Source organism: Microtus oregoni, unplaced genomic scaffold (genome assembly GCF_018167655.1).
Source record: "Microtus oregoni isolate MIOR12 unplaced genomic scaffold, Mior012 000003F_ref0000135, whole genome shotgun sequence".
In the NCBI taxonomy this organism is placed as follows: domain Eukaryota; kingdom Metazoa; phylum Chordata; class Mammalia; order Rodentia; family Cricetidae; genus Microtus; species Microtus oregoni.
In genome coordinates this window covers 30,403,074-30,430,866 of record NW_024543062.1, presented here as the reverse complement: position 1 = coordinate 30,430,866, position 27,793 = coordinate 30,403,074, and the positions used below count along the sequence as shown (strand labels likewise).

The following is a 27,793-nucleotide window of genomic DNA, read 5'->3' as shown; positions in this document are numbered from 1 at the left end:
TCCGCGGGCGCCTGGGCGCGCGCCGGGCTTTATGCGCGCAGGGCGGCGGGGGGAGGAGCCGGCAGGTCGGCCCCCGGCGGGCCCTCCCCTTGGCCGTCCCCGCCCGCCCGCCCGAGCGGGGTCGGGGGAGGGGGCAGCATGGCCTGTCCGTCCGGCCCCCTTCGCCGCGCTCCTCATCTGCCCCGCGCCGAGCGCCGCCGCCGCCGCCGCTCCGCTGCCCGCGCCGCCCGCGGCTCCCGATGGAGACTGACGCGCCCCAGCCCGGCCTCGCCTCCCCGGACTCGCCGCATGACCCCTGGTACGGTCCGGCCCGGCCCGGCCCGGCCTGCCCAGCCCACGTCCGCCCCGGCCCCGCCAACATGGCCGATCCGGGTCGGGCCGGGGCCTCCCCGGGGCCCGAGCCCGCGCCCCCTGCTCCCTGGCGCCCGGCGCTCACGCGGGCCCTTTGTGTCTCTGCTCCTCCCGCAGCAAGATGTTCATCGGAGGACTCAGTTGGCAGACCACGCAGGGTGAGCCAGCCCGGGGAGCACCCGCCGGCCCCGCACCGCCACCCTGCACCCCTTGCGGCGCCCCAGCCCCGGACGCCCCTGCCCGGCCCTGCGCCCTGCTGACCCCGGGCGCCCTCGTGCCCTCTTCCGCGCCCCGCCCCGGGGACCCCGAGAGCGCAGCACGCTTGGCGAGCGCGCACGGCCCGGCTCGGGTTGGGGAGCAGTTGAAGGGGGGGTTCAGGGGGCATCGTGGGGGCGGGCTGGGCCTCCGGGACCCGCCAGCGGCAGCTCCAACTCCGCTCGCACCTGCGGCTCAAACTTTTGTAAGGCGGCTCCCGGAGCGGCGGGAACCCAACCAGAGCGGTCCCCCACTCCAGCCCGGCCCGGCCCTTGCCTCCCCGAGGCCCCGGTGGGCGCCAGGAAGGCTCCACGGGAACCCTCGGCGAGTGCAGGGGTGTGGGGGGGCGGCAGTGGAGAGAGCGCGCGGGCAGCTTGGCGCGGGGGCGGCAGGGCCACGCTGGGGTCACCGGGGGCAAAGGACGGGGGAGGAGGGGGAAGGGCTCCGGGCCTGGGCTGGTCCGAAGGCGGGTGTGTGGTTACAGAAGGGCTGCGCGAATACTTCGGCCAGTTCGGGGAGGTGAAGGAGTGTCTGGTGATGCGGGACCCCCTGACCAAAAGATCCAGGTGAGTCTCTGAAACCTCCCCTTGCCGCTGGGCTCGCCCCTTCCACCGCGGCCACTCGCTGCCCTTGTAACCATCTGCCTCTCCCTCACTACGCGGCGCAGGGGTTTCGGCTTCGTCACTTTCATGGACCAGACGGGGGTGGATAAAGTGCTGGCGCAGTCGCGGCACGAGCTGGACTCCAAAACAGTGAGTGGCCCTCGGGGTTTCGGGGGTCTTTTGGGAGTGGGAGGTTGCCCGAGGAGAGCGAATCAGGACTCTCTCCAGGGAACAGTTGGATAGGGCTCTGGAGGAGAAAGGGAGCTTTCTGAGAACGAGAGCTGTCATACTCTGAAACTTTGTCAGAGTTGGGGGCAGAGGAAGGAAAGAAAAAAAAAAAATCCCAGGCCAGGCCTGGGATAAGATGCCACACACACCCAGTCAGGAATTGGCCAGGGAAGTAGCAACTACTACCTTTGCCTGTGAGTGCTAATCTTGATACCTCAGGGTTTGGGGTCGAGCTAGGTCCCTCTCCTACCCCAGACTAAGTGAGTCAGGGCTGCAGTGACCCACTGTGGCTTCTCTGAAATCTAACTACTGTTTGACCCCTTTTCCATCCCAGACCAATGGTAAAGCATCACAGAGCCCCCTCCCTTTCTCCTTCCCTCCTTCCCGGACTTTGGTCAATGAGCTTCTGGCTTTGTGTAGAAGACATGCCCCTTCTTTGCCTTTACAGGGGATTTATGAGCACGGAGTTAGCTTGCATGGAAAAAAGAAAAGCCCTTCTGAAGACTAGGTCTTAGGAGAAGCTGCTTGTTTGGCATTCAAACTCCTGGAACATTTTGCTTCTTTCTCACTGCTCCCCAGTGTCTTGGACCCTGCAGGGGGCGCTGGTGGAGGCTAGCTCAGGGGTTCCACTAGGAAAAGGAGAAAATCAGAGGAAGGCTTACTTGGTGATGGGGGGGTGACTGTCTGCCAGGGGACCGGGACAGTGTGACCTCTCTCCACACTCCCCCATTCTTCCCCAGCCCTGGGCCTCCCTGCTTGGGCCAGTTACTGGCTCCTGTTTACCTGCAACAATAGCTGTTTGTGCCCAAGAATTTGTTAAATTACCGTCTGTCCCCAGCTAGTCTTATCTCTTCCCAGTGGCTCCCACTCCTGCTCGCAGTAATGAGCAAATGAGGCCAGGCCTCGACTTTGCCTTCTCTGAAAGGATCTTCTTGGCTCAGCCCTAGTGACCCAGGCTGAGAAAGGAGAGACAGTGGCCTATTGTTTTTGGTGATTATCTGCCATCAAGCTGCCTGTTCTCCTACCATCCCCTGTCCTCAGAATGCACTGGTGGCTTCTGCTGCTGTCAGGAAGCTGAGTGCTGGGGTTGGGGCTGGGGGCTGGAGGAGTGCAAGATGGATAAGGGAAGCGGGGTGGATTGTGAGATGGGTATCCTTAGGAGATGGAGACTGGCAACCACAAGGGCTTTGTCTGTGTTTAGCATCTCTGGGCTGGGGAAGGGGGCGGAAAGCAGTCTATTTTGGGTGCTTTCACCTTTTGTTTACTTGTTGGGTTTTATTTATGTTGCCAACCGTGAGTCAGAGTGGAGGTGGTGTTTGTATGTGTGTGTTGGGGATTTGGTGCATGCATGTGGTCTGGGGGGTATGGCTTGGGTACTGTCTTTCAGTCACGGTTTGTGCATTGAGGTAGTTGGCTGGGGAGGCTGTGTCTGGGAGAAATAAAAAGATGAGAATGTCCGCAGAGGTATGAAAGCAGAACTTCAGATGGGCAGTGTGTGGTTTTGATTTTCCCTAGAGATCCCAGAACCTTTGCTAGAGGAGGGGCCAGTGCCCTCATGTAGGTTTTGAGACCTGTCTCTGGGTAGATTCCAGTAGGGGAGCCGGCAGAATTCTGCTTACTGGTTCATGCCATGCAGGAAGCTGGGGCCAGTTGTCTAGAATGAGGCCGAGTTTTGAATGGAAGTAACTTTGGGAAAAGATAGATCTTGCCTGTGATTGGCTGGTAACTTCTAAATGATGTCTGTCCATGTGAGTGACAAGAAATTGGCATGACCAAGCCTCATAGGTCCTGTCTTGGTCACAGATGTCGGGTTCTGTTTCTTACGGTCTGTCAGCATGGCTTGAGCACCCAGGAGTAGTGCCCAGGTGCATCCTGAGTTCATTCCCTGTCCCGTTCACAGCCAAGGGCAAAGGTGGCCTTCTGGTAATGGCACCTTTGTTTGTGCACTGAAGGGAGGTTCACAGAGGGCCGCTTTTACCCTTTATCTCATTTGGCCCCCACCCCCTGCAGCTGCCCTCAGCAGGCGTGGGTGTGAATGTCCCCACTTCGCAGATGAGGGAACTGAGGCAGGTGACGCTTCCCAGATCACAGGTTTGGCCTGCAGCCCAAGGTGTCTAACTAAGTCTGAGTCCGTGCCCTTTTGCACCACTAAAGACTGCGGCCCGCCTCACCTGGGGCCTCTGCACTATCAGGAGCTGTTGGTGTCCAGTCTCGTGGAGGACTTGTCAGAGGTGGAGGTAGTGAGGAAAAGGAACTTAGTCCATTCCTGGATGGTTTGGACTCTCCTGTCTTGTCTTCTTCAGGCTGACAACCTCTGTTTGCAGAGTCAGAATTACATGCATCACTAAGGCAGTAGTAGGTCATGATGCTGCCTTCGCTGTGGAGTTGGTTCGGGGAGGCTTCAGTGTGTCTGGTGCTTGGTGAAGTGGGACTTGCTTGGCTTGAATTATTATTTTTTTTCTGTGAGCTAGACACCGTGTCACGTGCTCGATGTGCGTTCTCTGAAGTAATCTGCAGGTGACCCTTTGTGATAGGTATTAGTTTGTCCATTTAGCAGGTAAGCTCGACCTTGGCGCTCTGCGAAGTTAAATGCAGGGCCATAGGTAGACAGTGCCACCCATGGGATTTGAACTCAGCATGTTTTCCTGCCCAAAGCTATTGTGGTTATTCTTCTGCGTCCTGGAAATTAGAAACTGTGTGGCTATCTAAGACTGTATGCGATACTCAAGACCCCTTCCATGCCCCCTTATATGTCCCCTTACATGTCTCTTACAGATTGATCCCAAGGTGGCCTTTCCTCGGCGAGCACAGCCTAAGGTAGGTGTGCAGATATGTGTGTATGTGGGAGGGGTCGGTGTTGGGAAAGCTCTTTATCCTGGGCTTTCCCAGCATTCACTTCTGTGGCACATGAGCCTGGAACCTCTGTTTGGAGTGTTTCTGGAAGGTGCTGGGGTGAGGAGATAAGATGCCTGTGTTGTATAGAATGAAGACACGGGAATCTTTACACCTGTGTACTGGGGTGGGCAGCAGATAGGCTGATGCGTGTTGGGAAAGAGGAAGTCATGTTATTGTCCTGTATTTGAAGCCAATGCAATTTGGACCCTGGGTGTGATTCTAGCCTCATAGATCTAGACTCTGAGTCTTGGAGGGGTGAACACAGGGTGGGCTTCTAGCTTTGGATGAGAGAGTGTGCCTCTGGCTTCGAGTCACCCTCCTGTCCCTGGTTTAAGGTGTGTTGTGCTTTTGGAAGGGAAGGGAGGAGGACCCTCCAGGTCTGTCACCTGTTGGTTTTAACTTGAGCATCGGGGCCTCTCAAGGGTTTTCTTCTAGAGTGAGGGGTGGGCAAAAGGAATTCTGAGTAGTTGAGCAAAAGCACTCAAAACCTGTGATGTGGGGCAAGGACCTTAGATTTGATTCTGACGTCATGGCCATTGACCAAATCTTAGTTTTTAAGCCGTTGACTTATGGGGATGGGAAGAAAGGCCAAGTGCAGTACAGGGAATCTGGACATGCTGAGTTTGCTGAGATTGTCCGAGTACTGGATGGTCCTTCTCTCGGACGTCTCATTTCCCCCTTGGTGGCAACTAAGATGCTCTGAGATTCTGGACCTTGAATTCCATCAAGGTTGCCAGCTCCTGCTGGGGCAGAGGGAAAGAAACAAGTTTGAGAAGACAGAAAGGGGCATCTCTGGAAAGGGTCCAGCAGAGGGTCTGAAAGCAATTATGGAGCAGGTATTCGAAGGAAGCCACACCAGGGAGCACACGGTCAGAACTGGGTTAATTCCATTAAGCAGTTTGGTGACAGAAGGTGCCTTAGTGTTAGGATGGGGCCTCGGATTAGCCATGCGCTCCTGGGGTAATTAGGACCATGTGTTCTTCCTAAAACAGGACTGGGGCCACGGGGCTGCCGGAGGTTAGGTTGAGAGGAAGGTTGATAAGGAAAATGTCGATGTTAAGTTTGGTGACACCCTGTGTTGGCTTTGGTGTCTCCCAGGATGACTGGTGCTAGGCAGTGGTCTGGACTCTTGGCAAACCCCTCTCCCTTGTATAGGTCTTTAGGGAAAGCGTTTCCATACGCAGACCCCAGGGAGGGAGGCACACTCAAGCCAGCCAGGGTGTGGGGATACAGCTGCTTATGACAGGCCTAGAGGCAGGACTCCAAGGGGGAGCTTGGAAGGGGGCCTTGGAGAAGCTGGGGCCACAGTGAGCTTGTCAGCTGGTATCCTGGCAGGGGGACCCCCCCCAGTCCCTGCTGGTGGCAGTAGGCCACAGGACTCAGGTGCCCACTTTCTCTTTCCTTCCCCGAACAGATGGTCACTCGAACGAAGAAGATCTTTGTGGGGGGGCTGTCGGTGAGCACCACCGTAGAGGACGTCAAGCAGTATTTTGAGCAGTTTGGAAAGGTAGGTCTTCACGGGGGTGCTTTGTGGGAGCTGGGAAGGCACCAGAGAGTAGATCAGGCCAGTTAGGGGGTGGCAGTCAGGTCATCCCAGGTCCTGCAACAGGTAAAGGAGAGCCTGGCCCTCCCGCAGGTGAGGCCAGACCAATTCATAGTTTGGGTTCCCTACCCGTCTGTGGGCTGCAGACTCTGGACCTCTCCGGGAAAAGGAGCCGCATGGTAGTCTCTTTCCTCACCCTTCCTCTGTATTTTGACCTGCTTCTCTTCACTCTCCCAAGGGAGGAGGTGCTCCTGTAGCCAGTTCAATCCAGTCCACCCACCCACCTTGGCCTCTGGGAGGTTGCACCTGTCCAGGCCACAGGCAGCTGCACCTTCCGTCCCCCACCCCTTCCTGGGAAGGACGATAAGACGGCAATAAATAAGAATCCTTATTGCATTGGGTACCCTGCTTACCCAGGTGGGGAGCTGGGGATGACTGCTGATCCCTTAGGTATTGGAACTGAAGAAAACATCCTAAAGGCTGCTCTGGCTCAGGTAGATACTAGCTCTCCGCTCTTGGGTGCTTGAGATTTCATTTCTGGGCTTTGGAAGAGGTAGGCCGAGAAAAGGAGGTGTGGTACCTCTAAGACAATAAAGGTATATCCCTAGAAACTTCAAGGTTCCATGGGGAAATGTCAGAGTGGTCTGTCTGAAGCGCAGGGGTGAAGGAAGGCCGCCTGCGTGTTTCAGGTGAGATAGGACCCAGGCTGGGTTCCTTGCTCTCATCATGGCCTGCTGAACCAGGCTGGGGAGATAGACAGTGAGCTGTGGCTGGGTGGGGGGTCTGCAGGCCAGAGGATGCTGATGTGTTGGGGCCAGAGGCCTTGGCTCAGGCGCCTCCTTAGGGACCTGGGTCCAAGATGCAGGGCAGGCAGAGCCTGGGCCCCAGAGGGAAGGGCGCTCCTGGGAAGCTGCAGGCCCGGCTCGACTCCGGCGGGGTGTCTTTGTGTCTGAGCACCGAGCATTAGAGCCCGCACTAATCTGATCCAGCAGCTGTGATTGGAGGCCGCCTGCCCCCGGGGCCGGCGTTGCCATGGCAACTGGGCCCCAGGAGAAGCCGTCAGCGGCCGCGTCTTTTGTTCGGGCCTAAATCGGCGTTGGCATGTGAAACCGGCCCGGGGAGGCCAGGGGGAGCTGGAGAATAGGCTGCCAGGGAGCGAGGGGGACAGCCGGGAATGCCAAGGGCCCTGCGGCTGGGGGGCCACCCCCCCGCCTGAATCGAGGGGCCGCCACCGAGGGGGGAACAATGGTCAGCCGCCATGGCTGCCACTCAGGCTTAGCCGCCGCCGAACTTGGCGGCTCCCACTGGTCAGCAGGCCTCGGTCGCCTCCCCTTCCCCCTCCGGAGCCCCCCTGCCCCCAGGTTCCCATGGAGACCAAAGCCTATTAAGGACACTGGGCTGGTAGCCTCCCTCCCCTCAGCCAGCCCCAGGAGGGGGACACCACCGGTGGGGTACCCTGGACCCCCAGCCACTTTCCTCAGGGTGCCTACCCCGGCCTCCTCAATCCCACCGCCTCAATGGGGGTCTGTCCAGCTAAACCCAGTTTGAAGGGCATTTGAGACCAAGGATACTGAGTTTGGAAGGTTGGGTGGAAGAGGACCGGAAGGACTGGATTTGACCTGAATCGGTTTGTGGGTCAGGCAAGAAACTCAAAGCTGCAGGATTAAGGAGGAAGGGTGTGGCGTTTTTTTCTGTTCATTCATTCATCTATTCAAAAAAATAATTAATTGAGCACAAGTCAAGATGCTTGGTAAAATAGTGATGTCGATTATAACTGATGCAGCTGTCCCGGTGGGACCTTGAAGTCCTGTGTTGGGACTGTGGGCAAATCCCTCCATAATAAAGATAATAACAGCTGCTACTTACCAAGTGCACCCCAAACCCCAGCTACTGGAAGTTGAGTATTCTTTGTACTTGTACGTCTAACGCCTCTAAGAAATAGTATCTACTAATACCCATTTTACAGACTGAGGGATCAAAGCCATAGGAAGCCAGGGGTGCCCAGCCAGCAGGCAATATCCTGGATGCCAACTCATGCCTGCTCTACTGAAAGTTTCTGCTTCCATCAGACCCTCACGTGTTTTCATTTTCCAGTGCTTGAGCTGGGGGAGAGATGTGCCGAGCCTCAAGGTCAGCTTGACTGCCAATCTGGGGTTAGACCTACAAATGTGGTCACCGACGGGAGTGGAGACGGCCGCAGGAAGCTGTCCTTTCGCTGCCGCTGCCAAGCTGCTCCAGAATCCCCACTGTCTACTTGTTCAGTGGGGATTTGCTTCCCTCTGGGAAAAACCAGAGGCTTGGTCTAGATTGACCCCTAAGAAGAGCTTCCGGGTTCTCTAAGGAGGCCCACCCTACTTCTAGGGCTGCACTTCCTGCTTTAATGAGGCGTGAGAGGCTTCTTTTAAGACAGATGAAGGGCCTGGAGCGGCCTGAGGGTAGGCTGTATCTCCTAGTCTCAGGACTTTGCTCTGCCGTTAGGAGTCAGAGATAGGCCAAGAAGGAGGCCTGCAGTGCTGGCAGAGGGAGGAGAGGTGAGCAGCTATTGTTGGGGTTCCGGAGAGGGTAGCTGATGGTGACTCTCCTCCCCACTCACCTCTTCCCCTCCCCCAGCCAGTGCAAGGCTGCAGCTCAGGCAGTGAACTCTGCTTGCTTTAATTGCAGCCTCTAGCTAAAGGAAACCTCAATTAGAGAACAGAGGTAGCAGAAGGAGTCTGGCTGCTGGCCTTTCCAAAAAGGGAAGAGGCTTTGGTTTTCCCACCTCATAATCTTGCTCCCCCTTATTTCTTTCTCTGGTATCTACTTTGTGCCTTTTCCTCCCTGGTTTGGTGCAGGACTTGCTGTGTGACCTTGGATAGGCATCTTGGCCTCTCCCAGCCCATTTCCTTTAGCTCTCCAGTGGGGATGGGCCAGCGCAGGCCAAGTCGGGATGATCGAAGCCGAGTGTCAGGCATACAATTGGAGTCTAATAAATACAAGACTGATCTGTTGAGAATCTGACAGTTGACTCTGTTGTGCTGTGATGTCTAGGATGCTGTCCCCTGGAGATAAAGCCTGGAGGAGACAAGAGGGGTGTAGGTTTGGGGAGCCCCTGGTGTCTGTGGGTCTAACACAGCAGGCTGTGTTTCAGGTGGACGATGCCATGCTGATGTTTGACAAAACCACCAACAGGCACAGAGGTGAGTGTGGCCCCTCCCCCTTCCCAGGCTGGGCTGGGGGTGGGGTGGGGCTGTGGTCAGCCAGGGGGCTGCAGGTCACAGCTGCCCTTTCATGTTGCCTCCTGACATCCTATCCCTGCGGATCCAAGTCCTCTCCAGGGCCTGGTCTCACAGAAGGCTTTTGTCCTCCTCTTTCCTGCACCGGAAACTTTGCCAACTGCAGACACACACCAGGAGCTGAGGACACCCCGACAGTACCCTGTACCCCGCTTTGGCCAGTGTCTGCTCCTTGCCTGGGCTTACCTTGTCCCTGCTAACTAGAGCCAAGGCCATACTGCCCCTGGGTCAGGTTGACTCTTCAGCCTCAGGCAGTCTGCTCCACCACTGCCCTCTACCCTAAGCCAAGCCTGGATCCCTGAGTCCCCTTGGTCCTGAACCTGGTCACATCTAGGCCTCTCTGCTGTGTCCTGCCTGGTGATCTCCCAAGAGTCTTGCCTCTTGAGAAAGCTCAGCCCAGCCCTTGGTGGAGTCCCTGAAGAGGTGGCGGGGCAGTTTCCCCAGTGGCTTCAGGGCTTTTAGCCTCTTTGGGCAGAGTAGTGTAGGCTCTGAGTGTGTAGTGGGTATGGTGTACCTGGTGTGTCAGTGCCCGAATGTCTGAGAGGGGGTTTGCACGGATGCCTGCATGTTCACTGTAGAAAGGTTTGGGCTTGTGCGGCTGAGGGAGGATAAAACGGTGTTGGGTATAAGGTCATCCCTGTATTTCTATGGAGTTTTGCATTTTGGGGTTCAAGCAACCTCAGTTTAAAAAGACACCCCCCCCCCAAATGATACCTAAAGTGCTGAGAATATAGCCCGGTGCTAACAGATGCAAAAGCCTGGTCCTGTCCTCAGCACTGCGCGCGCACACACACACACACACACACACACACACACGGCATACACACATACACACACACGGCATACACTTACACACACACACACGGCATACACTTACACACACGGCATACACTTACACACACACACGGCATACACTTACACACACGCACACACACACACACACACACACACACACACACACACACACACACCAACCTCTGTTATGTCTGTACTGAGTACGGATGTTTTTCTTGCCACTATTCTTTGTACCATAGAGTAACGGAATTCATGGAGAACTTGCGTTGTGCTGGGCAGTAGAAGAACCCTCGGTAGGATTGGAAGTTCACTGAAGGGCAAACATGGATTCTAAGCAAATGTGCCGTTCTGTATAAAGGACTTGAGCATGGCATAGATTTGGGCTTAGGGTGGGCAGCTGGAATCCTTAGCCCTCTGATTCCAAAGGATGACTGTATTTCCTCCCTCCCCCTTTCTGTCTGTCTGTCTGTCTGTCTGTCTGTTCGAGACAGGGTTTCTCTGTGTAGCCCTGACTGTACTGGAACTCCCTTTGTAGACCAGGCTGGCCTCAAACTCAGTGAGATCTGCTACCTCTGCATCCCAAGTACTAGGATTGAAGGTGTGTGCCAACACCACCTGGCAGGATGATTGTATTTTCATGGTGGTTCTACCATTTAAAAAAAAATACTCATTTTATTTATGTATGTGTGTGTGTGTGTGTTGTGTGTCTGTGTAAGTGTATGCCATGTGTGTGTGTCCTCAGGGCCTGCTGGAGTTACAGGCAGTTGTGAGCATCCCGATGGGAGTGTAGGGGAAACTTAGCTACTGAGCCGTTCCTTCAGGCCCAGTGCTATCCTTTCTAACTTGGCTGTGTGACCTTGGACAAGTGAGTTCACCTCTCTGAGCCTTGGCTTGTTCATCTGTAATTTGGGCCTTGAAGCCTTGACTCAGCCAGTAGTTGAGGTGCTCTTAGGCTGTGGGCAGAGCCTTTCATTAGCTCTCAGACACTTGCCCGCAGGAGATGAGCTGTGGTATATGTGTGGCATGGGGCTGGGTGTTGACCATGAGCCCTGGTTCTGACCCTGCCCTCGCCTCTAGGGTTCGGGTTTGTCACGTTCGAGAGCGAGGACATCGTAGAGAAAGTTTGCGAGATCCACTTCCATGAAATCAACAACAAAATGGTGAGCTGGGACTGGATGGGGGTCGGAGATGGGGACTCCAGCTCTGGGGCCTTGAAAGTGGACAGGGGTGAAGCTCTCCCGGGAGTCAGCAGAGCCTGGGCAGGGTTGGGGCTCTCCCGGGAGTCAGCAGAACCTGTTCTCCTGTACCCTTGAGGATGCAAACAGGAAGTCAATGTGATGACAGCGTCTGTAATTGCAACTCCTGGAGAAGGGCGAGAGAACTTTCACAAGTTCAAGGCCAGCCTGGTCTACATAGCAAGTTGCAAGCTAGCCAGAGCTACACAATAAGACTCTCCCTCAAGATAAATAAATAAGAAAACAAATAAATAAATGCATTTAATTAAAACTAAAAGTAAATAGCCGGGTGGTGGTGAACACTTTTAATCTCAGCACTTGGGAGGCAGAGGCAGGCGGATCTCTGTGAGTTCAAGGCCAGGTTGGTCTACAAGAGCTAGTTCCAGGACAGGCCCCAAAGCTACAGAGAAATCTTGTCTCAAACAAACCAAAAACCAAAACAAAACTAAAAGCAAGTCAAATAGGAATCATAGCACACGTTCCCCGTATGTTTGATGTGAGCATTCAGTGAACGAACTAGTGCATGTAAAGTCCTTTAGACACCGTAAACACTCCAGGATCATGACAGCTGGAACAGTGATAAAGAGGCTCTCCAGCCAACAGGAATCGCTGACCATTGGGCTTCATTGCAGGTGGAATGCAAGAAAGCTCAGCCAAAGGAGGTGATGTCCCCTACAGGCTCAGCCCGGGGCAGGTCTCGAGTCATGCCCTACGGAATGGACGCCTTCATGCTGGGCATCGGCATGCTGGGTACGTGCTGGGCCTGCACTTGTGGTTTCTTCTTGCCTAGAATCATTCCTGGGGCTCTTGGGGGGCTGTGTGGGTGTGGCTTCTCCTCTGTGGTCTGCCCTCCTGAGTTAAGGCAAAACTGCTTCTCATCCCTGGCAGTTTGGTGTGGAGCACTGCCCTCTTGTGGTAGCTCCAGTGTAGTCCAACCTCTCCGTATTATTTGGTCCTCTGCCCATTCACCCAGACTCCGACTCATTGGGATATCTGTATTCATCCCGTATTGATTGCTTATGTGTCCCATTCCCTCTGCCAGGAATTCCAGCAGTGACTTCCCTAAAATTTGTGGTCTGTCAGGGAAAGCAAATAAGTAGGAAGACAGACAAATTTAGGATGAAGTATGGGATACCAGGAGAGTGTGGTCATAGGGAATTGGACCAACACTCTGGAGAAGCAGAAGCTGTGTGAGAGTGACGCTGAGTCTGCAAGGTGGGTGGGTACCGGTTGTGGGAGGTCGAGAAGAGAAAGGGAAGAGTGTGCCAGACACAGGGAGCGGCATTCCAGAGGCATGAGGAGGCTGCCTCTTCTTACTCAGCTGTTGTTAAAGTGGGTTTCGAGGGGCAGGGTCTGCCCTCGTAGGGCTGTGGTTCAAGTGAGAGAGAGGAGTGTCTCCATAGAGTGACTGGAGGCCTCGGGAGGCTCAAGAAGGCTCCTAAAGTGCCATGGTCGTCAGGGAGGCTCCCTGGACTAGGTGATGGAAGTGGCCATGAGCCTTGAAAATCAGACAGGCTCAGTTGCACTTTGAAGAGCATCCAGGAAGCCTAGCGGTGGTGGTGCACACCTTTAATCCCAGTACTTGGGAGGTAGAGGTGGGCGGATCTCTGAGTTTGAGGCTAGTCTGCTCTACAAAGCAAGTTCTAGGATAGCCAGGGCTACACAGAGAAACCCTGTCTCAAAAAAACAAAGAAAACAAAAGTACCCAAGGGACTAGGGAGATGGCTCAGTGGTTAAGAGCACTGCTGCTCTTCCAGAGGACCCAGGTTCAATTCCCACCACCCATATGGCAGCTCACAACTGTTTGTAATTCCAGTTCCAGAGGATCCGACTCCCTCTTCTGGCCTCCACAGCACTGTACATACGTAGTACATGGACACACATTCAAGCCAAATACTCATTCACATAAAAGAAAAATAAAATTTGCATTTTTCTTTAAATTAAAAAAAAAGTGAATCTCAAGAAAGAAAGGCACCCAGATCTTAAGTGTTATATGTGTTCAGCCCTTAGGAAGCACATGTGGGGGGCAGGCACACACATATGGGCACATACACTCATATATACACACACACACACACACTCATGGTAAATAGGGCTGGAGAGCTAGCTCAGCAGTCAACAGCATTTCCTGCTCTTGTTAGAGATTCCTGGGTTTCATTTTGAGCACTCACAACTCCCTGTACTTCCAGTTCCAGGGGATACTGCCATTTTTCATCCTGGCAAGTAGGTGGCGCACATGTAGCAGACATACAGACAAACACATCAAGTAATATGGATAAAATTAAAATATTAAAAAGAAGAACATGCAGCCAGGGGTGGTGAATGCCTATAACCCTGGGCTACTGAGGTTCTGTGTGTGTGTGTGTGTGTGTGTGTGTGTGTGTGTGTGTGTAAGTAGTATTTCCTAAAGAGGCAGAAGCAGGTGGATCTCTGGGTCAGTGGCCAGCCTGGTCTACATGGTGAGACCCCGACGCAGAAGCATCAACAAGGACTGGAAAGATGACTCTGGTTAAGAGCACACTGCTCCTACAGAGGACTTAAGTTTGGCTCCCAGCACCCATCTCCAGCAGCTCCTGGGTCTGGCTCCAGGAGACCTGACCCTTCTTGTAGCCTCTGTGGAGACCTGCGGGCTCTTCACACATTCACAGTGTATACCCATAATATAACAATAAATCTTTAAGGGTCTGGGCGTGGTGGTGCATGCTTTTAATCCCAGCACTTGGGAGGCAGAGGTAGATAGATCTGAGCCTCAGGCCAGCCTGGTCTACATAGTGAATTCCAGGACAGCCAGAGTTACATAGTGAGACTCTGTCTCAGAATTCAAAAATAAGCAAACAAAAATAAATACTACTACTACTACTAATAATAATAACAGTAATAAACCATGAAAAGAAGTGCAACTCTGGCTGTTCTGAAACTTGCTCTGTAGACTAGGCTGTGTCTACTTACTGTGTGGATCAGGCTGGCTTTAACCTCGCAGAAATCCGCCTGTGTCTGTTTCTGAGGGCTTTAGAGCGCTTTAAATTTTTTTTAATTTAATTTACTTATTATTATTATTATTATTATTATTATTTTGATTTTTCGAGACAGGGTTTCTCCGTAGCTTTTGGTTCCTGTCCTGGAACTAGCTCTTGTAGACCAGGCTGGCCTCGAACTCACAGAGATCCGCCTGCCTCTACCTCCCAAGTGCTGGGATTAAAGGCGTGCACCACCACCGCCCGGCTATTTTTATTATTTTTATTTTATTATGTATACAATATTTTGTCTACATGTATGCCTGCAGGCCAGAAGAGGGCACCAGACCCCATTACAGATGGTTGTGAGCCACCATGTGGTTGCTGGGAATTGAACTCAGGACCTTTGGAAGAGCAGGCAATGCTCTTAACTACTGAGCCATCTCTCCAGCCCCGCGCTTTAATTCTTAAAAATGTTATTATTATAGTATGTGTGTGTGTTCGAGCGCGTGAGTGTGCGTGCAACATGACACGCCTGTGGAGATCAGAGGATATTTTCATTTACTTCTCGCTTTCCTCCTTCAGGGGGTTCTGGAAACTTAAACGCAGATCATCAGGCCTGCTTAGCATGTGCTTTACCCTCTGAGCCATCCTGTGACCCCACCTTTTTGTTTAATGTATCATGATTGTGCGTATATGAGAGCAGGTGCACATAGGCAACAGGGCACACGTGGGGTCGGAGGACAACTTTCGGGAGTCAGTTCTCTCCACAGTGGACCCGGATTGTGAGGGGTAGGGCCGAGTGCTCTTACCCGCTGACCTGCCCTTCCCACCTCACCTCATAGTGTGATTGTCAGCGTTAGAATTTTATACTGGTGAAATATTTCCATCTAATGTACTATTTTCTACTACTATTAGATGACCAAATTTTTTTGCTGTTGCCAGATTGTTTGTTTTAGACATGATCTCACTTTGTAGCCCTGGCTGTCCTGGACCAGGCTGGATTCACAGAAATCCACCTCCTCTGCCTCAAGGGCTGGAATTAAAGGAATGTGCCACCGTACCTGGCTATATTATATTATATTATATTATATTATTTATTTTTGTTTATTTGAGACAGGGGTTCTCTCTATAGCCCTGGCTCATTCTGCAGACCAGGCTGGCCTCGAATTCACAGAGACCCGCCTGCCTCTGCCTCTGGTATTAAAGGTGTGCGCCACCACCTCCAGGCTTTATTTTATTTTAAATTTCTTGAGATGGACCCACGTTGCCCAGGAGAGTCTAGAACTCGCAGAGTAGCCAAGGATGACCTTGAACTCCCGAGGTGACTGGCAGGTGTGCACTTTGTCAGGTTGTATTGTTTTTGCTCGGCAAGCATTCTGCTACGTGGGCTGTATCCCCATCCCCAGGATTGTTCTAGCAGCCCTTGGCCCTCCCAGACAGGATTGGGGCTGGAATGAGGCGTTTCACCGTTTCATCTTTCGTCCTCACCCTTATCCTGCACTGTGAGAAACGCCTTTGCTATCTGTTTGTTGTTTTTGTCTTAAGTGTTCTTAAGCTGCTTTTCCCTCATTTCCAACACTAAAATGTAAAAAACAAACCAACAACAACAACAAAAAAAACCCCTGAAATCAGTAGTTTGACCGTACACTGCTCAGTGGATCTAGGGTCTGCTGTGCAGTTGTGGTGACTTGAGTTCACATTCCTAGGACCCCCATGAAAGTCAGTCACCGCCACGTCTGTAACCTCTGTGCTGGGGATTCGCCGGTGACCCGGTCTAGGCAACTCTAGGCTCGGTGAGAGCCCCTGTGTCAAGATAAAATAAGGCAGAGAGTAATGGAAAAGGACAGTCAGCATCAGGCCCCGAGAACATGCATGCGTACACCCCCATACACCGCTCACACCGCACACAGGAAACTTAAAAGCCAAAGCCATAAAAGAAGTGGGGTTGGCGGTCAAGGACCTGAGAGCTAATCAGGTCTGAGTTTGAATTCCGGTGCTCCATTACTACTGAGAGAGGTGTTTTCTCTGGGGTTGTAGGCTATTGGCCTTTACGATATCACGAGATGACCAGTAGAAACTGTAGCCTCTGGGCAGAAAGCTGCGAGTGGGGTGGCCCAGCTGACACTAGCTCGGAGGGTTCATGGGAAATGGCACAGGCAGGGATGACAGTGGCTTCAAAGGCCCTGAGCTGAGCTCTGCAAACTCTAAAAGTCAGTGTGGCTGGAGAGGCGGGAAGAAGCCGAGGGTGGGAAGGTGGGAGCTGAAGTGGGAAGGAGTCGGGGAACAGGGTTGCATGTTCTTGGTCAGTGTCGCCTCTCTGTGCCTCAGTTTCCATGCCTGTACATGGAGGCTCCTTGCAATCTCTCCTGTTACTTGCAAGGTTTAATGAGATAATAAATGTACACCGTGCTGAGCACGAGACTCGGTGCACAGAAGGCTTTTGGGAAACAGGACTCTCTGTGACAAGGTGAAGGAAGATTATGAGCAGCTGTGCCCCAGCTGTGGGCAAGGCATCTCATGCTGCCCCCTTGTCCCCTCAGGTTACCCAGGTTTCCAAGCCACGACCTACGCCAGCCGGAGTTACACAGGCCTTGCCCCTGGTTACACCTACCAGTTCCCGGGTAAGTCCTGCTGGGTGACCCCCTACCACTGGCATGTCCCCAGTTCCCAGGCAGTGTTAACCCTCAGGGTGGTGGTGTCTGGGGTGCATGGCTGGGGTATTACCTGCTGGAGGCTTGGAAGGAAGGGCGTGTCTGAGGGAGGAAGTCCTCTGCCCTCCTTCTTAACCCCTCCAGGAGTTGAGAGTTGGGGCACCTCGTGTGCACTGCATGGTACGGTCCTTGCCCAGCCATTCATTCTCTCTGTCTTCTGCCTTTCTCCAATCCTGACCCGACTCAGGATTGCCACTTCTAACAAAGACAGCACTGGGTGTAGTGGGGGCTTCCCACAGGGCCGGTGTGAGTCAGGCCTTCACCAGTGACTTAAAGGCGCTGTCCACAGCCTGAGAGCCTACAAGCTGAACCTTAAAGCTGAAGTAATGGCCGTCCTCATTTGTAGTTGAGCGTAAAGAGAACACTAGACCTGTTATTTAAACTGAAATTTCAACATAATTCTGGGTCGCCCTGTTATTATTTAATATTGTTTTCCTTTAAGCCTCGAATCATTCCCAGGCCCTTATTTATTTTATTATGAGTGCTGGGAATGGGCTTGGGACCTCACACATGCTAGGCCAGTCCTCTAGGAGAGCCATATCCCTCAATGTTGTTCATTTATCTTTGAAACAGAGCCTCCTGCAGCCTAGGCTGCCTCAAGTTCACCGTGTAACCATGTCCATTCTTGAGTGCTGTGACCACAGGTCAGGCACCCAGCCAACTGAACCACAGCCCAAGCCCCCTGCCAGACTGGGAAGTGAACCCGTGGCCTTAAGAGTGTCAGATAGGTGCTCTCCCACTGAGCTGTGGCCCAGTTCATCTGGGTCTTACTTACTAGAGGGGTCCCTAAGCACTTAGATCCTCTGCCCTTCGGCTGCTTAACTCGGAGCCCTTAGTACACATATCCGACCCTCTCAGGAATCCCATTTTATAGATGAAGAAGCCTACTGCTCAGAGAGGGCTGAGAGCTGCTGCAAAGGCCCAGCTGGGATGTGGTGTCACTAAGAGCTTACCCACTGAAGAGCACCGCTGTTCTAGAGGGCAGAGGTTCAATTCCTAGCCCCACGTGGTGACTTGCAGTGGCAGGGCCCTGAGACCCTGCTCTGAGCTCCAAGGGCACCCCCTGTGCACGTGGCATCTCCGCATACTGTAGGCAAAACACTCACACACAAAGGAAATCCCTTTTGTTTTTTTTTTGAGGCAGGGTTTCTCTGTGTAGTCCTGGCTGTTCTGGAACCAGGCTGGCCTTGAACTCACAGAGGTCCGCCTGCCTCGCCTGCCTCGCCTGCCTCTGCCTTCCGAGTGCTGTGATTAAAGGTGTGCGCCACCACCGCCGCTGGGCTAACGTAAATGAATCTTAAAACAAAAACAGGGCTTGGAGTGCAGCTGAGCAGTAGAGTGCTCGTCAGGCCTGGGGAAAGTCCTGGGTCCAACTGTCAGCACCAAAGATCAAGAATCCTAGTGCTGGCGTTGCCTTGTGCCCAGGTTTGAGCGGCACCTCTGGCTTTGTTCTCTTTCCTTCTTCCTCTCTTCTATGTCACCGCTTTGCCTCCGCCTCACCTACTGAGACTGCACCCTCATTTCCATTTCCAGTTCTTGAGTCCCATGCATGGTCTGTCCCCTCGCCCATGGTCCCTCCGGGTGCATTCCTTCCCCCTTGGCAGCGCCAGAGGGGCTCCCTTACTTCTTCCTAAGCTGTTTTACGTTTCATTTTAGAATTCCGTGTAGAGCGGACCCCTCTCCCGAGCGCCCCAGTCCTCCCCGAGCTTACAGGTCAGTGGCTCGGATTTTGTACATCTCATAGGCCACGTGGGGAAAAAGAGAAAGGGAGAGGGACCTTCCCGGGTAAAGCTGAAGGGGACCCTTTTCTCCTGCCCGCCAGCCCCATGGCTGTGAGGGCATGGCACACTGTACTTGGGCACTGGCCAGTTGGTTCAGCTACATGGCCCTCAAGGGTGGGGCGTGAGGCCAAGCGAAGCAGATGGAGGTAAAGTCACTCAATGATCCATTTGGCAAATATTTATCTAGCGCCTCCCATGCGCCAGGCACCATAGAGGCTCTGGTACCCAGTGGTGAACAGGCTAGGGTCACAAACTTGGAGCACAGGGGCTTTGGGGACTTTGTACAGGGAACTGGGCATGCCTGTACTCAGTGCCAGCCCACCCTTGAGGGGCTCCAGATCCAATACTCACATCTCATCTCTCCTGAGAAGCCAGAACCCCCAGCTTTACTCTTGTACGATTTTTTCAATCCTTATTCTGTCATGGTAACGCTTCTCAGTTCATCAAGATCTGAGGGTCAAGCGACACGTGTCTGATGAGTCCATCTGACTCCAGGGATGTCCATGGGTTACCTCTGGGGGAATGAGGTCAGCGTCTTTGGCCACGAGGGTGAAACTGAGCTGTGAGGCTGGGGCAAGGCTGAGTGGGATAGTGCGCACCTGAGGTGCACCATGAGGGTTTCTCTGTCCGGCCCGCTTCTCTCCCATCTTACCTGCAGACTCTACCGCCAGCCTGACTATATGTGGGTCACTGCTTCAGATCTTCCTTCCAAGGGGTGCTCAAGGGTCTGTCAGAATGGAGTGGGAGAAGAAAGACTCGGGGCAAAGGAAGGGGAGGAGGGGAGGACACTGACTGCCATGAACAGAGAGCCCCAGCACGAGGGCTTCCTGTCCCCTCACGTAAGAAGACCTCTGTGTGAGGACCTACTGTGTGCAGCATGCGCCACCAGGCCTGGGGGGGGGGACAAGAAGGAGCAAGACTACCCAGGTTCTGCTCTTATTGATTGTGCGGGCCAGCAAGGATAACTAATATTTACTATGCCAAGAATAATTCTTTACACTGTGATAAGCTCTCGGTGAGGTTAGCTACTTAGAGTTTGCTTTGTGAAGGGTTAGGACCAAGACCTCAGTGCCCAGTGTCTACTCTGTAAGCCTGAGTCAGGGAATGCCAACGCTGAAGATATCTTGGCAGGGGAGGGCATGGGTTCTGGCCTCTGTAACTCCTGGGAATGTGATGTCTGAACTTTTCTCTTGGCTTGGAACAAAGAGATGTGGGTATTTCTCTTATGTGTTCGGTACATATTTATTGTGCTGACCCTGGACCAGGCACTGGGGGACACACACAAGTGAGTAGATAAGGCCCCTGCCTTTCCAGGAGCTGGTATGTTCATAGAGACGGAATGGATTAATGAAGTAAGCGAAGTTCCACGGGAAGATAAAGACGCAGCTGTGAGGAATGCGTAGGGTTTCATGCTGGTGGAAGTATAGGGGGAAGGGCAGGGGTGAAGTCCCAGTGAGAAGAAGCCAGCAGATGCTCCTTTGCAGAAAGGTGAATCCACAACTCAGGAGCCACAGTCGTTGGGTTTGAATCCCCTACACAATGACTTTGTTGAAGATTTTCAGGGGATGGACTGGGGACTGTTTATCTGGTAGACTGCTTGCCTTGTGTGCACAAAGACCCAGCATCAGTTCCCAGTACCGTATAGACCAGTAATGATGGCACACACCTGTAACCCCCGTACTTGGGAGATGGAAGCAGGAGAATCAGAAGTGAGTCTGGGATAACAAGGCCATGTCTCAAAAAACCAAAAAGAAGATGGGAAAAAGGGCAGAGGTCTCTTTGACCTTTTTAGTGCAGACATTTATTAAGTGTCTGTTGTATACAGAGCTGCAGAGGGAAACAGTCGTAGATGAGAAGGGAGGAGAGAGGAAGACAGAAGAGGGGGCTGGGGGACTTGGAGGGGGCCCTGGTCATTTTTAGCCTGGTAGTCAAGGAGGCCCTGAGGGGAGTGGGAGGATGCAGAACACAATCACAGAGCTGGGATCCTATCGGCCTGACCCTGTGGGGCGCTCTGTAGCTCACCGTCCTCAGCCAGTCCTCCCTTGAAGTAATGAGTCTGGCTTCTGTGCCCTGGGCCAGTTGGTGACTGGCTGGGAAAAGGACTGTAATGTCCCAGTCACTCTGAGCTAGACGGTCACTGTCCCACCGAGGGTCCTGTGGACACAGTGCTACTGTGTCCGCCACAGCAGATCAGGCTACTTGAGTCCATTGTGGAAACCGAGGCTGGGCTGCACCCTGGGACGTATCAGGTCAGGGCACACAGAATGGCTGTTCACAATGGCTGTCTGTGCTTTGACCCCGGGGGGGACACAATGACCCCCTTCTCCAAGCTGGGGCCAGGTGGGAGAAGCTCTGCCAGATGGTGGGGTCCCCTCTCGTGCCCTCTTCCTTGTGCTCAGCGCCCACACCTTGTCTTCCAGCTATTCCTCTCACTGCTTATGGTCCCATGGCAGCAGCGGCAGCAGCGGCAGCGGTAGTCCGAGGGACAGGTGAGGCCTTCTGGGAAGGGTGCACTGGAGGGGCTGGAGGAGTCCAGAAGGAAGAGGCTCCCGCTCCAGCCATTGACAAAGGGCTCATTTATTCAGTCACCCAAGTATTGACTGAGCTGAGGACATGAGCCAGCCGAGGGTGACTCTGGCAGTGTCCCCCAGAGCGTGCTCACTGCGGGGTGTCGGGGTGCAGAGGAGCATGCCCTGGGAATGGCTGCTACGGCTCTCAGGGCATCGGGCCCTAGAGGCGTTGCCAGCTGGTGCTTTAGGGAAGGCCAAGGAAAGGCTTGTGGGAGACGGTACAAGAAGGGGTAAGGATTGCTCTAGCTGAGGGAACAGCCAGTTTGCATGGGTCAGTTACAGGAACAGGAAGTGGGGAAAATGGAGCTTCAAGCAACAGAGGGACGTAGGCCAGCCCTAGACAGTGCACGGGGCTGCAAGATGGAGGAAGACTTGAAGGGGCTCATGGGGAGAGGAGGCTGTCCAGTGGTCAGACAGTACAGGGTGGAGGCTGGGGAGGAGGGATTTAGTGGTCTCCAGGGAGGGGCATCTACAGGCCCTGGGCAGGCATGGGAGGAGTTGGAGTGGGTGTGGTGGGGTGGCTGTGGGCATCCGGGCTATCACTGTCTTCTTTCTGGGTTGCCAGGCTCTCACCCCTGGACGATGGCTCCCCCTCCAGGTTCTACTCCCAGTCGCACAGGGGGCTTCCTGGGGACCACAAGCCCCGGCCCCATGGCTGAGCTCTACGGGGCGGCCAACCAGGACTCGGGGGTCAGCAGTTACATCAGCGCCGCCAGCCCCGCCCCCAGCACTGGTTTCGGCCACAGTCTCGGGGTGAGTGGCCAGGCCTGATGGCCTCCACCTCACCCCCCATCCTGGGAGATCTCTGAAATCGGGGGAGGGAGAGGTTTTGTCCATCTTCTGGTGCGAAGTGAGATTGAGGGATGGTGACAGAATTTCTTCTTTCGGGAAGAAGGACAAGAGGGTGTCCTGTGGCACTGTCAGTGGCTCCAGGATGTTGTGTAAATGAGATGCCATCTCCTTTCTGTGTGCTTAGAGTCCACTCAGGAGTGCCCTAGTTGTAACCAAGGAACTGGCTCTACGAAGGTTCCAGGCCCTGCCTTGCACACATGCCAGCTAGAAGGATCTATCTTGCCTTAGGGTTCCCTCAGGAATGTCAGGAGCCTTCAGTTTATCTGAACTTGCCTCAGGATCCTAGGAGTCTAATTCTTGTCTTTTCAGGGTCCCTTGATTGCCACAGCCTTCACCAATGGGTACCACTGAAGCAGGGGAGAGGTGGCAGGAGGTGAGGAGATGGAGAGGATGGGGGCGCTGGGAAGCTGATCCTTTGCAATGCTGTTGTGAATGCTAGCCCCATTTCCACTTAGCAGTGTGCACAGCCTACTACTGGGGGAGACAGACCTGGATGCCAGCAGTGGCCAACAGACAGAAGAGAAGCCACTTAGCCCGCTACAGTCTGATGTAAACTAAGTCAGGCATGGTGGCATATGTCTGTAATCCCTGCGCTTGGGAAGCTGAGACAGGAGGATGGCTTTGAATTCTAGACCAGCAAGGGCTCCAGAGTGAGACTGTCTCAGAAAGAGCTGGAGAGGTAGTCGAGTTGCTAAAGTTCTTCTGAGCAATCGTGAAGACCTGAGTTTAGATCCCACATAAAAGGAAGAAGACAGTGGCCCTGCCCGGGACCTCCAGCACTGACAGGCAGGTCCCTGAGGTTTGTTAGCCAGCCATTCTAACCAGATGGAGACAGTTGCCATCAACCTCTGGCCGCTACGTGCACATACACGTGGGTACACTTAATGTCCTCATGTATGTTATGCATGCACACACTAACAAATACACCGTACAACACACACAGCTACACAAATACATAAATATTAGCCCAGCACTGGGGAGACAGAGGTTGGTAGATTATAAGTTCAAACCAGCCTCATATGCATAACAAGACCCTATCTCAAGAAACCAAATATTAATTAATATAACAAATATGAAAATGAAATATAAATTAATCATATTTCATTGACTGACAAAGATTTTTTTTTTAACAATTGATGACTCCCAACATTGCTCTCTGTCTAAATTGGCTCCAGGTTCCCAAGGGACAGTCTTATATGTCAAGGTTTTTCAAGTGTTGGGGATTGAACCAGGGCCTCTGCACCTGCAGTTAGAGGTGACTGTGAGCTGCCATGTGGGTTCTGAGAGCTAAGTCCAGGCCCTCTGCAGCGAGAGCTCTTACCCACTGAGCCATTTCCCAGCACCCCATCCAGGCTTTAAACATTCATATTCTTTGACTTAGTAATAACTGCTTCTAGGCATTTATTTAAAAACTGCAAACTAGCTGGCATGGTGTATCATGTCCCAGCACTCAGGAGGCAGAGGCAGGCAGATCTCTATGAGTTCAAGGCCAGCCTGATCTATACAGCAGGATCCAACCCTGCCAGCCCAACACAGGGAGACCCTACCTCAAAAACCAAACTAAACCAACCAACCAAACAGTAACCGCCCCCCCCCAAGAATGTAAGTAGACAGAATATATGCATACAACAGAAAATTACACAGCTATTAAAATAGAGTATGGGATTCGCACATATGGTTCCTATGTGTAGTCAGAACACCCAAGAAGCTGGTGGGGGCCAGAGTTGCCAGGTGGTGGTGGTGCACACCTTTAATCCCAGCTCTCTGGAGGCTGTGGTAAGTGGATCTCTGTGAGTTCGAGGTCAACATGGTCTACAGAGTGAGCTCCAGGACAGCCAGTGCTACACAGATAAACCCTGTCTCCAAAAACGGAGAGAGGGTGTAGAGAGAGAGAGAGGGAGAGACAGACAGACAGAGAGACAGACAGAGACAGAGAAACTGATGGAGGAAGAGCATCACAAGCTTGAGGCCAGCCTACAAAAAAACAAATCTTTAAAAAGTGTAAAAACAACTGGTGCGGTCGAGATGGCTCTGGTTATGAGCACAGAGGGCCTGCGTTCACGTCTGCAGTTCCAGATCAGAGTCAGTGCTCTCTTCTCTCCACAGGCTCCTGCACTCGTGCGCACGCACACACACGTGATTACTCCACAGGCTCCTGCACCCGTGCGCACGCGCACACACACACAAGTGATTACTCCACAGGCTCCTGCACCCGTGCACACGCACACACACACACACAAGTGATTACTCCACAGGCTCCTGCACCCGTGCACACGCACACACACACACACACACACACAAGTGATTACTCCACAGGCTCCTGCACCCGTGCGCGCGCGCACACACACACACACGTGATTACTCCACAGGCTCCTGCACCCGTGCACACACAGACACAAGTGATTACTCCACAGGCTCCTGCACTGTGCGCACACGCACACACACACACACGTGATTACTCCACAGGCTCCTACACCCGTGTGCACGCGCACATACACACAAGTGATTACTCCACAGGCTCCTGCACCCGTGCGCACACGCCCGCGCGCGCGCACACACGCCCGCGCGCGCGCACACACACACACACACATGTGATTACTCCACAGGCTCCTGTATCTGCGCGCACACACACACACATACACACACACACACACACACACAAGTGATTACTCCACAGGCTCCTGCACCCGTGCACACGCACACACAAGTGATTACTCCACAGGCTCCTGCACCTGTGCGCGCGCGCACACGTGCACACACACACACATACGCACACACAAGTGATTACTGTTTGAATTTTTGAGACGGTCGTACTGTGGAGTCATGGCTGGCCTAGCACTTGCTGACATCAAATCAGTGATTTGCCTGCCTCTGCCTGAAGGGCATGTACCACCATGCCCTGCAGTAAACATAGTTAAAAACACAATAATAAAATAAATCTTTAAAAATGTAAGAATAAAACAAATGAGATACTTCCAAATAGTATACAGGGTGCTGTTTTCAGTGGAGTTCAGGTAAGCCTCCCAGGGAGCATGACAAAACCTAGCCACTCAAGATCTGGGGACAGTGCCCAGTGCTAACCTGCCATGTAACAGGAAGTGCCAAGTCTGGACAAGTCTGGGCAGGGACTAGGAAGGGGGCGCGCCTATCCTGTGGGCCCCGAGAGAGTCTGTGGGGGCGCAATGTCCTGTATCATGCCCTTATCTTTCAGCGCCCCAGCCTGCAGCTGACTGAGGACCAGAGTGAGCCAGCAAGGGGATGGGGACACCTCAGCCGCAGCAGCCCAGCCCCTCGGCTGCAACTCGGACCGCTACTGCCTGTCCCCCAGCCCCTGGGCCCAGCCCCTGCCCTGCTGTCCCCGCAAGTCTGGCTCCCCTACTAACCTTCCCTTTTCTGACCTCGCGCCTCCCCAACCTGCCTTTCTTCCTGTTCGCTTTTATTTATTTTGGATTAGCCAGTTGCCCCCCCCCCCCATTTCCCCTCTTGGGTCTGTCCCATCCTTCTCTGCTGCCCCCTTTAGGACACCCCAGAAGGCTTTGTATTTGTGCATAGCTAGCGTGAGGGCAGAGGGCGCCTGCTACAGGCCGCAGCACCGACCCTTGTTTTTTATTCTGGCTTTTCCCTTTTTTGCTCTTTACTTTTTTGTTTTGTTTTAAAAGAAACTGTTTTTAAACTATTTCTAGGTTTGTGAATGTGAAGCCCCAGGCCGCAGGGAGCAAGGGGCCAGGTGCCCCCGCCCCCACCAACTGAGAACAAAGTGTCTATGGGTGTGGGCTCCTGGCCACCTCCCTCCAGCCCCGGAGAGGAGGGTAGAGGGCAGGGCGGCGGGTAGGCCAGGCCGAGCCCCTGGGACCATCCCGTCCTGTGTCCTGTATCATATGTAAATACTGTGAGGTGAAACCCTAGCCCCACCCCTCTCTAAGACCCCTTGGGGTGTGGGCATTGCCTGACCCCACAGGGCAAAGGCCTCCCCTTGTCCCTTGTCTCTGTCCCCTCCTCAGATTTACTGTAAGCTTGCAGACCTCAGCTCTGGCCATAGCAGGCCCACGCTCTCAGGCCTCCTGGGTTCAGGGCCTTGGGCCTACTCTCCCCAAAAACCCGGTGTGGGGGCGAGGGGCCAGGGAAGAGGAGGGCTTGCCTAGAGCCGCTGCTGGGAAGGAATTGGCCCTCCAAAGGTCTCTGGCCACTGCTTAGGCGGGATCTTCATGGTTTCTGCTCTGAGCTCCCCACCGTGGGTGGACATGAGGGGCACTTCAGTAAGAAGATGCCAGGGACAGCAAAGGGCTTCTCAGGGAACCCCCACATTCTCACTGAAGTTTCCCATCAGGATAGTCCCACAACCAGCGCCCTTGGTAGCCCTTTACCCTGGAGCCCCTTTCAGAGGATGTGAAGTGAGACCTGGCTGGTGTGGTGGGGCTGAGGCCTACCTGCGTCATCCCCTCTATGTCCTTCCCCACCCATGTCTGAGCCCCGAACCCTCAAAGCCCCCTTTGGAGAGTTAACTGTCCATGTGAGGCGCTCACTCAACCTATTAGCCCTGAGAACTCAAAGCAATAATCTTTGTCACCAAGATGCGCGGCTGTTTTCAGTGTTTTTTTTTTTTTAATTTTTTTAAAAAATATTTCCTAATAAAAGAGAAGCTGCATTTTATTGGTTTTTCTTTTCAATTTTCTACACATCTGAGCTGAGCCCCAGGAGACTTAGCTTCCTTTTTCCCCCATCCCTGGACCTGCTCACCCCACTGAACCTGACAGTGGGTTCAGGGACCTGGAATTTCATTTTCTGATTTGTTTGAATTTTTTTTTTTAAGATGTTACATGATGTTTTTGAAGCCAGCAAGTTCCACCCTCGGTGTCTCTCCACATCTGTAACTTCTTTTTCCAGGTCTTATTTTGTTTTAAATTCCTAATAAATTATTTGAAAACGGTGCTGAGCTTGAGTCTCCCGTGTGTGTCCAATTTGTGGTGCCCCAGGGAGGTGCAAGGTGCATTAGGACTGTACCCCTTCTCTAGGTCAAACTGACGTGGAATAGGATAGTGGAAGCCGGAGTGTTGCTGGGAAGAATGCTTGCCCAGCATGCACAAGGCCCCAAATCCAGTCCCCAGTACTGTAAGAAAGAAGATAGAGTGGCAGGGGAAAAAGTGTACCTGTTTAAACTTTAAATAGTGCCAGTGTTTTCACTATGACGCCTCAGGAGCTGGTGGGTGGCCTGGAGGGTCACGGTGTTTGCCCTTCAAGCCTGTTAACCTAACTGATCCCTGAGTCCCACATGGTGGGAGAAGAGATTGGCCTCGACACCCATGCTCTCTTATTCCTGTGCGTACGTGGGTGCACACACACACAAACAGTGAACTAGTAAGAGAAAAAGCGTTATGACTCGTAAGTGTGGAGTGTTCCTGTAATCCCAGCAATCGGGAGGCGGAAGCAAAAGAATCTTCCATTCCAACCTAGCAGTTCTAGTACTCAGGAGGCTGAAGCAGAGGATCCCTGCAAATTCAAGGTGGGGCTGCTCTGCCCAGTGAAGTCCTGAGCTACACAGGGAGGTTCTGGATCACCTCCCACCCCAAAGAAAGAGAAGCCCCAAATATAAAGCCTCCTGGGGGTGTTGAGAGGCAGATAGGCAGAGCTCTGTGAGTTCAAGGCTCATTTAAAGATCTTCGAAAGTTTAGGTTTGTTCTTGTTTTGTACTTCCACCATGGTTTATGATGGCTGAACTCATGTCATCAGGTTTATATGTCAAGTGCTT

General features: G+C 53.3%; 1 protein-coding gene across 6 annotated transcripts; it reads left to right on the top strand.

Annotated features, from left to right (window-relative positions):
* On the top strand, window positions 1–26,975 carry Msi1 (musashi RNA binding protein 1). 6 transcript variants are annotated; one of them, XM_041646601.1, is made up of 15 exons: window positions 1–298; window positions 469–509; window positions 1,094–1,172; window positions 1,274–1,358; window positions 4,212–4,253; window positions 5,746–5,838; window positions 9,002–9,050; window positions 11,019–11,101; window positions 11,809–11,926; window positions 16,674–16,754; window positions 18,501–18,557; window positions 21,046–21,114; window positions 21,761–21,948; window positions 22,357–22,420; window positions 25,259–26,975. In XM_041646601.1, exons 1-14 carry the CDS (start codon window positions 240–242, stop codon window positions 22,396–22,398), a joined length of 1,086 nt encoding a protein of 361 aa, XP_041502535.1. In that variant the 5' UTR covers window positions 1–239; the 3' UTR covers window positions 22,399–22,420; window positions 25,259–26,975. The 6 variants fall into 6 exon arrangements, with proteins under 6 accessions (XP_041502535.1, XP_041502541.1, XP_041502552.1 ...); XM_041646607.1 differs by having other exon boundaries at window positions 1,091–1,172; window positions 21,794–21,948; XM_041646592.1 differs by having other exon boundaries at window positions 2–298; window positions 1,091–1,172.
* Window positions 26,976–27,793: the final 818 nt, after the last annotated feature.

Excerpts from the sequence above, each read along its gene's own strand:
- Msi1 (XM_041646592.1), top strand. The coding sequence starts at position 240 with ATGGAGACTGACGCGCCCCAGCCCGGCCTCGCCTCCCCGGACTCGCCG. Across the intron at positions 1,173-1,273 it reads CCCCTGACCAAAAGATCCAG|GGGTTTCGGCTTCGTCACTT; the intron begins GTGAGTCTCTGA and ends TACGCGGCGCAG. Across the intron at positions 9,051-11,018 it reads AACCACCAACAGGCACAGAG|GGTTCGGGTTTGTCACGTTC; the intron begins GTGAGTGTGGCC and ends CCTCGCCTCTAG.